At 45.0% G+C, this 9,640-nt stretch overlaps 1 protein-coding gene across 1 annotated transcript in view; it reads left to right on the plus strand.

Annotated features, from left to right (window-relative positions):
* LOC116399031 (transcription regulator protein BACH2-like) overlaps positions 1–9,640 on the plus strand; it is a 69,807-nt gene that overhangs the window by 44,264 nt on the left and 15,903 nt on the right. The window contains exons 2-3 of the mRNA XM_031875860.1: positions 2,516–2,798; positions 6,819–8,246. Of these exons, the coding sequence (XP_031731720.1) occupies positions 2,532–2,798; positions 6,819–8,246 (1,695 nt within the window). The 5' untranslated portion in view covers positions 2,516–2,531. The remainder of the gene's footprint in view (positions 1–2,515; positions 2,799–6,818; positions 8,247–9,640) is intronic.

Here is a 9,640-nt window from a genome sequence, read left to right on the forward strand (position 1 = left end):
CTCAACCGTTTGTCCTAAAATTACCAGATTTTCAGCATGTGTACATCGCATCCTATAACATACCCTGACAATGGTTTTGCATTCAACCACTAGGGGGCGCTACAGTAAACCCGCGAAGTTGTGCTTTTTGTCAGTTTTTGCATTTTTCAGCCTTCGTACGTTAACGAACTCCTCCTAGAGAATTTATGTGATCAACTTCTCCTTTGGTCAGTATGCTCTTAAGACCTTTGTAATTAAAAGTTATCAAAATCTAGAGTTTTCACCGAAGAACCTTGACGTGGCGTGGCGGCCATTTTGCCTCATTGTTTATGAAAAAATAAGTTATTATAAGTTGTTATGACTCCAAGGTACATTATCCAATCCGCACAAAACTTCTTATGCATGATGCTACTTCAAGCCTAAACGTACTTCAATTGAAAAATATTCAATAACTCATAGCGCCACCTACTGGCTAAAGGAAATGTCATATTCTATATTTTTATTTATACCTCCTAGCCAGGTGACTTGATGAGTCTCAAATTTGTTAAGGATAGCCTTAAGACATTGATGATGCATCATCATGAATATTGTGAGTTTTGTTGAACGCTGTTGCCGTGGCAACGCATCGTTCGCCATGAAAAAGGAAGCTGATGGTTTAGTGACTTGGGATGCTCGAAAACTCATGCAACTTTGTACATGTGTCAAAGGTCATTGGAAGAAATATGTTATATGATTTTTTTAATCGTCTGTTTTAAATTGCCTCTGTAGCGCCCCCTACAATATTTCAAAACAGCAGCCCCAGCGCTACGTTTCAGCTATATGTATGAAACTTGGTAATCACATGTATCTTATGGAGACTTAAATATAAGTCTCTTGGGACCATGCTCTAAACCCTACCGGACGTCGGTAATTTTGATATTTGTGTCATTTTTCAATAGATTTTGGCCTTTTTCTAGTCGCTATACTTTAACGAACTCCTCCTAGGGACTTCATCAGATCCACTTTAAATTTTGTCAATACAATGACAACACCGTTGTGATTAAAATTTATCAAAAGCTTTACGTTTGACGGAATGGCTTAGCCGTAGCGGGCGGCTACTTTACGTGATTCCCCATGAAGGAAGCTGATGTAACTCAGCTGGACTTGTTCCAAACAGTCTCAAACTTCACATGCTTGATAACACTCATGGCCTGAGGATGTATACAAGCTAATTTGCCCTAATACTCACAGCGCCACCTGCTGGCGAAAGGAAATCTGGATTTTGTGATAAACACCTCCAATTTACATTACTTTTACACCATGTGGTTTACACTTGACACAGAGCAACATAATGCATGTTTGCACGCGTTCTGTAGCGCCAGGCAGCGGATACAGGAAGCATCAGACTATTTGCAAAGCATCATTTCCAGCATCAGGCGGTCCAGGCGGGATTAAAAACGTCTTGCTCGCGGATGTGCCGTCCGACGGTCGCGGACGTTCTCGGACGCGCAGGCCGGAGTCCCGCTGCCACCCCCGACGCGCTGCAGATTGCGAGGGCCCGTTCATCGCTGCTCGCAGCTTTAATTATTTCTGATATTTATTTTTGTGGGGATGGAGCTTGTAGGGGTACTTGGAATTTATGAAAACTCACCATTTTTGCACACCTGTCAGATCTGGTGTAGAAATTCTGCTGCCATAATTTGCATATTTGAGTGTAAAAAAATATCTCTCTAGCGCCCCCTACAAATCGGACCGGCGACGCCCCTCGGCCAGTATGTCCGATTTACTTGAAAATCGACACACATGTCCGACTCCGCTAGATCTAAAAAAAAGCCTCTCAGACCCCTAAGCTCCGCCTACTTAGATTTTCCGCCATATTGAATTTAGTCAAAAACACATTTTTGCAAGCTCCTCCTACATGCTGGGTCCGATTGCTACCAGATTTGCTGTGGATCATTACTGGATCTACGTCATCAAAACCTATCAAAAGCTTTTTGATAACTCTTTTCGTTTCCAAGATATGGACCAATAAACTTCTTAGAGGCGTGGCTGAATATCAATACACATAACTTCTCAACCGTTTGTCCTAAAATTACAAAATTTGCAGCATATGTGCACATCGCATCCTGTAACACACCAGGCAGAGGATACAGGAAGCATCGGACTATTTGCAAAGCATCATTTCCATCATCAGGCGGTCCACGCGGGATTAAAAACGACGGTCGCGGACGTTCTCGGACGCGCAGGCCGGAGTCCCGCCGGCACCCCCGCTGCAGATTGCGAGGGCCCGTTCATCGCTGCTCGCAGCTTTAATTGTGATTGACTCTGAAAGGGGAACCTGAATTCGAAGATCATATCGTACATATGAATACTGTTGATATTTGAAGGCTCTTCATTTTCATTCACTACAAATTCCCTCATGCTTCTATACAGCAGTTACAATTTTTTTTAGCAGTCAACTCACGACAATTTGTCACTTTAAAATACTACTCTACTTTGCTACCAATTTACCCGCCCCATGCTACAGTGTCCTAGCCTCTTTCTTTCCTCTGTACAGGGTGCCAGAGAGAGTGATGTCGGCAGGCGAGGAGCGGGATGGGGAGGCGGCAGCGCCCATGTACGTGTACGAGTCCAAGGTCCACTGTGCCAATGTGCTGTTGAGCCTGGAGGAGCAGCGGCGGCAGGGCATCCTGTGTGACGTGACTGTGCTGGTGGAGGGCAGGGAGGTGCGCGCACACAGGGCCGTACTCGCCGCCAGCAGCCGCTACTTCCTGCAGGCCCTGCTGGGTCACAACGGGTCGCAAGGCGAAGCGGAGCCCATCATTAACCTGCCAGACAAGGTAAAGGGCCAAAGTGGAACCCGAGGAGTTCCACAAGGAGACGTTTTGGGGTCATTTTAAAAGGGAAATGTTACAGGGAAACTCAAATCTTTCAAAATCTGGGCCAATGACCCTGATAAGGTCCTCAGTGTTATCTCAGTTTGAGCTGGGAAAGTCCTGTGGCTAGTCCTGTGGCTTTTCCAAACCTGAAACACATGAAAATGCCTCTCGGCTGTAGAAAAATTTAGTAATCGTGACAAGCCACGCTGCCTAGTGCGTTTTCAGCGTAACAAATGGTTAAGATTGAATGTTTTTTATGGTAACTATAAAGCAAGGAATGTGTGTGCGTGTCCTTCACACATCTTGAGAACCGTTCATTGGATCTACTTCACACTCGGCTTGTGTTTTGCTGGGTTCCCAAGGACGTGCAGTGTCGAAGTTGGTGCAATTTGGATAACGTTCAATATTAATGATCTTTGAATAAACAAGCGTCCAGTGTGTGTGTGAGTAGTCCTGCCATGCCAGCTTGTCCCTCTTTTTCGGCTCCGTTACTACCTCCACTGCCGACTTAACGGCGGAACAGCTCTGTCCACCCCATTCCGTGTTTGTACCTTTTATACAGAGCAGCGAGGCGGTACAACGGCGAAGCCTTGAACAGGCTGAAAAAGGGCTTTTGTTGTACGGTACGGTCATATTGATTAATATGACCGCGTAACTCCACCTTACAGTGATCACTTGCACAGGCCTCCACCCCCTAACGACCACATCCTCTCTGCTGTCCGTTCACTCCTCGCATAAATTACTGGAACTCATTTTGGTATAGAGGTAAACAGGTTAGGTGTAGAATTTAGAATTTTTCAGTTCCAAGGACACTGCTATATATATTACTGGTATCTGGCAAAACACCAGTGGTTCTTCTCATAACACAGCAATAAAGAATACACTTACAGGCGCTATACACCTCACATGTTTTTAGTCATGCGCATCTGATAAAAATCTACTTTAGTGTATAAATCGACTTATTCTTTAGTCCCATTTTATGCACAGAGCTGCAACCTGAAGCATATTTTTTGCTTCAAGTCCATTTCTGCTGAACTAACCTCAAACTAACCGCTTATTTGATTCTAAGGTCTGGTCCCACCAGTAAGTGCTACGGCGGTTTTACCTCACGGTGCTAATTGCCAAACAGCTGTACCTAGTGAGCTTATTGTTAACACGCCAGCTTTTGGTTTAATGGATTTACTACACCCCTGTGATTGAAAGCAATCCATCTTTCCACAACAGTGTTTTAATAGCTGGTGTGATTGGCCAGTGTAACATGGTGTTAAATCAAATTAAATGAAATATCTGTGTATTTCTTCACACATATTGAATGTAGTTTCCGTGGCTTCGTTGGCCTCAAAAACATAATTCTAGCTGTCTTTTCAATCATGTCATGGTACGTCAGACACAGAGGTAAATCCATGCTCACAGTATTGGCAGGAACAGTGGCTATGATGATCGATTAATACCATTTGTGTAATTGGGAAAACTCTCTCAGTGCACATACAGCTCTGATCTGGTGTTTTTATCAGTCTGAAGAATTCATCTGGTCATTAATCCCCTTCTGTCGATACATTTTCCTTCTGTGTCTGAACATAAAAAATTAGGACACAAGGTATAAACATATAAATAAAAGGTGAAAACTAGATTTAGAGTGGAAAACGACCATGCATATTTGATCCCATCTTTCTCCTATGCCATTTCTCTCTCTGCTGCTACTCATCAGCGAGGTTGGTACCGGTGTGCGGTGCAGCTTCTCCTCTCGGTGCTGATGCAAGCTGAAAATAGGCTTACATGCGCACCCATGTACACACATGCACACACAGCAATATGGAGCAAGCACATACATGCAGCAGCACACGCTCTCTCACACACTCCGCATATGAACGCACATGCAGTAGAAGCTGACTGTAGTGAACGAGAAGAAAGCAGAGGAGATGATGGGGGGGGGGTGGGCGCGGCGCGCAAAAGGATCCAGGCAAGAAGACAAGACGAATAAGATTAACAAGGCGGGAATGTGGCAAAATAACTGACGATGGAGGAAGTGGAGTGGTTGCTCGTGGGTAAAATTCTGTTCCATCCATTTTCAGCTCACGACCTCTTCGTTAAAGTCACAATCTGTGTTGTGTTTCTCCGTAAATGATGTCAGAATGTTGTGACTTACAACATTGTTCTTCTTTGAATGTGAAGAAACCGCACTAATTACAGTATAATGAATCTCTTGGAGTCCTAAAATACTCTTTGACTAGAATAATGGAAACTCCTTTGAAAAATATAGATGCTTCTAATATTTTGTCCACCCTTGGTTACATACGTTGTTATGTTATCAATATCTTTGCGAACAAAAGCCCTGTACACTAGACTAACAAGTCATTTTCTAAATGCTTTGCCCAGCTAGAGACTGAAGACAATGTCCTTGGTTTCATTGTTAGAACTAGGTGGAAACAATTATGGAGTTCAAATAAAAAGAAACCTGCATAGCAGAACCAATCCTTAGTCTTTAGGGCGGCCCTTCATAATTGGCAGGTGCCATGCAGAAGTTGTGTGTTTGTGAGCAATCACATGCACAGTGCTGTTGTTGCTACAGCTGCTAACGTGCTAACAGACACACACAAACGGTTCACAGGCACAGCTTGACCACCGCAAGGTGTCTTTACGGTAGCTCTGGCACCGTTGACACTACTTAGCCCTTGTTTGCAGCCCTTTGGTCGCATGACAATGTTAAATCAGGCAGAGGCACTTCAATCAGGAGACAAGTGAATGATTAGGAGTTAACATTTATTATGACAGATGCTGCGTTAATGAGTTACGCAGAAATTCTTTGGCGCTTGAACTCGACGAGGAGATTTGTGATCGAGTTGTGGTGGTGATGGTGGCTGATGAGGCTGACAGAATGATGAGTTGATGAAGCTGATGAATCTGCGAAGATTGGGCGGAGATGGGGAGGTGGAGGGTTGCGTAACAGCAGCATGAATGTACTGAAGGTAGAGAGACAGTCATATTTAAGATCGACAGCAGCAAGATGATAGGCTAACGATGTCATTGTGTTGTGTCGTTGTGCTATTGGGGAGAGAGACCAGCTGATCTAGACAGCTGATATCATGATTAACAGCCCCAAACATTGACAGCCAGGAAATAATGAGTGTGCCTGCATGAGGAGTGATTGGCAGATGTATGGGAGATAAACTACAGGCTTAGGCATGCGAGAGTATAGTCTTCCTGTCTGAACTTACGCTAGAGCTTCATTTGGTGTAAGAGAGCTGTGTTACACCGTGGGAGTAGCGTGAGCAGCACTTTGTCTCTACACAAGATGTGTTCAGGCACAGCATTGAATTAAGGTCTCCTGTGTTTTGGCAGTGCTCACAGCCCAACATACAATCACTGTAGTCACACGCATAAAACAGAAGAAATTAAACTTGTTGAGTTAAAATACACTTCTTACAGCAGAAAGGTACGGCCTGGACTTGATTTCCTTTGAGAAGTTGGAGGATGCTAGGTAACCAGATGTGTGGCAGTGCTTACAATTTTTACGCTACTAGCCTACCCGCCTGTTCAGAGCTAGCCGATAACTTGGCTCCCATGAAATGCTGCTTGTGGCGTTGTCGAGAACTGCTCATTGTTCGTTGACTCCAGGGAAGTGAAGAAGAGCTTGGGTGTAACATAAGTGTATCCAGCATTTGGCAGCAAAAGGGAACGTCAGTCAGTGAACGTCGGCCTGTAAAGGCCCGCTGCGGTCTACATGCGTGATTTAGTCCGCAGAGGCATGAAGCTAATGGACAAAGCACTATTGAATGTTTATTCAAAGTTTATTTATATTGGACGTGTTAAGCAACACGTCCTTGGGTCCCCAGCAATACACCCGCCAAGTGTGAAGTACATCAAAAGAATGGTTCTCGAGATATGCAATGAACATACCCACCTAGATTCCTTGCTTTATAGTGACATACTTAAGGCACTGAGTAAAACCATTCCTTCATATCCTGCTTCTCTCGTCGACAGGTGACAGCTAAGGGTTTTGCTCCACTGCTCCAGTTTGCCTACACAGCCAAGCTGGTTTTATGTCGAGAAAACATTCACGAGGTCATCCTGTGCGCTGACTTCCTGGGTGTTCACAACTTAGAGGACTCTTGTTTTCGGTTTCTTCAAGCCCAGTTACAAAACGACAGCCAGCACGCCAGTAATGGCAAGGTGGAATATGACGATGACATCACGGCGGACGATGCCAGCTTTTCTGAGGCAATATCCTCGGATGATTCTGCAGAGACAAGGCAGCAGACCAATCACAGAGCAAGCACTGCATCGCTTCCGGCTGACCTTTCTCAATGTCCTAAATACAGGAAGTATCAGTACCAGATCTGCGATGACAAGCACAACGGAGAAGACCATGATAGCGGTGATGATGTCATCTTGGCAAACCATACCTCAGTCAGCCCTGTGAGTTCACAACTCAGAGACAGCAGTGCTGCTCCACAAACTCTTCTTACACCCTCCAGGATCAAAGAAGAACCATTTGTGTTAGAGGAAGAAGGAGATGAAAGGAGTGGTTGCAACCCAGAATTGTGTACCGAGGAGGTACTGGAGATGGAGCTTGAGGTAGAAGGGGTTCCAGTAGCAGCCGAGCACTCTCCGAGCCGAGGGTCACCCTCTTCCTGCCTGCGCTCCTATCTCCAGAGAGGCGGCCTAGATCTCAGCGGTGTGCCCAGCACCACCATCCAGCAGCTACTCACCAACAGACTGTCCCTCAACCACTACAGGGAATTGGTCAAAGACAGGCAGAGGGATAAGAGGGAATCTCTGGGTCGAGTGGTCCTCAAGACAGACATCGCAGATGTCATACCAACAGCGCTTACTGGCAAGAACACGGAAAGGCCAGTTTCCAAAGTGTCCTCCTCTAAACATGAGGGGGATCTCGACAGAGCCAGTGTGATTTTCTCCTCAGCAGCTGGCGAGCAACAAATGTTGGCCCATTCTTACACGGAAGATACGTTCAGAAAAAAGGTCTCAACTCTGATGCAGGTAGAAGCTCCTTCTTCTGGTCGGTCATGCCTCACCACCAGCTGTCCTGTTCCCATCAAGACATCAGCCCACTCCCCTTCCCCTTCTGAGCCCCGAACCCAAACCTCCAGCTCCTGCTCCTCCTTCTCTTACCCAGAGGATGCAGGCAGCGGTAGCTCGCCTTTCAACCTTCCCCAGTTTGACTTCTCCTCATCCCCGCACTCAGGCTCCACCTCTGGACTCCCTCACTGCCTGGCTGGGGTGGTGGAGCAGAGGAACCCCCTCAGCGGTGAGCTGGTCTTCTCTCAGGGTTGCACCAATATCAAAAGTGAACATGGATTTGGTGCCAGTGGTGGCAACTCCAGCGACGAATCAGGCTCTTTCTCAGAGGGAGACAGCGAAAGCGGCGTCTCTAGAATCTCTGGCCCTGAGGTTAGTGTAATCCTTTATTGTTCTTTCTTGCCAGTGGTTCTCCTTTGTGTTAGCACTTTTGCTGAACAGCTCCCACCAAGTCAGAATGGCACTGAATTTCCCTTAGTTTCCCAAGATTCTCATGAGTCAGTTTTTTGAAGACATTAGTGACCTGACCTGACCTGAGTGAGTGGAATGGGATCACAAGCAGGAAACAACATGTATGCAGTTACAATTTAGTGTAAGAGTAGCTCAAGTACAAACAAGTCATGAGATCTAAAGTCAGCTTGTATTAACTTAAAGCAGAAACTGCTAGCAGGAAGAGCATATGAGGTATGATGCATATGCTAAAAAAAAAAAGCCTAATGTAACTTACTGACTCCAGGACAACAATATATCCTGTTTACCAGTGTGCGAAATACCCGGTGTCAATCGCGAGGTTGTGTGTTTGTTTAGGTCACAAACTGAAGTGAAGACAGGCTGGCTTTCGCCCAACTTGTTGAGGCTCTGGCTGGCTGTGTCCTTTCACGTTACGGCAGTCTCTTGCACTCACTATTCATATATGTGAATAAACGTTTTGCGGTTTGAATAATGAAAACTGCTGGCCATTAGTAAGCTTTTAAAAGACATTTTAGTGACAATTGCAAGTTGTCTTGATATTAGAGACCTTCTAATATTTAGCTGTTGACGCTTTCAGGGGATCTCAATTGTCAATCAAGGGGTCTAGGACCCCAGTATGTATGTAGACTCTTTGTCTTGTTTTGACATTACTAAGGCTCAGAATATCCCAGCAACATGGTTCTTATACCCCTGAAACACTCTCCTCTATCCGTTCACATACACGTTTGTGGTGTGTAGTGGGCATACAGGCAAATTTGAATAACGTTAAATTCTGTACATTAAGAAAATCTAGAATGAAGGTGTCACTCATATATCAGGTGATGACATTGCAGAGTAGCCCAATTTATGCTGGTATGTCTTGCATGTACTGACGTTTCCACTAGTCTGTAAATAAATCCCTGTACTGCTTATAAATGGCGAGGTTTGTAATTCGCCAGTATATTATCTTACCAAAGTATCGACCACCTCCAAGCAATAACCGGCTACTAGCACACATTCCTGTGCTAGTAGCATGTAGCAATGACTTTTTTTTCAAAGCATATTTGCGGTGTGGTTTACAGCTGGGACTATTCTTAGACTGTTTTTTCTCTCAGGTGAAATTACACAAACACTTCAAACATATAGGCCTTCTCATTGGAGTTAAAAGAGTCGTATGGTTTCCATGGTGATGCCTAAGCACATGCACTATATGAGATGTGAGATGAGTCATATACCGGAGCTCTCTCTCTCTCTCTCTCACACACACACACACACACACACACACACACACACACACACACACACACACACACACA

The sequence above is a fragment of the Anarrhichthys ocellatus genome, unplaced genomic scaffold, assembly GCF_004355925.1.
Source record: "Anarrhichthys ocellatus isolate YVR2014 unplaced genomic scaffold, GSC_Weel_1.0 scaffold98, whole genome shotgun sequence".
Taxonomy (NCBI): domain Eukaryota; kingdom Metazoa; phylum Chordata; class Actinopteri; order Perciformes; family Anarhichadidae; genus Anarrhichthys; species Anarrhichthys ocellatus.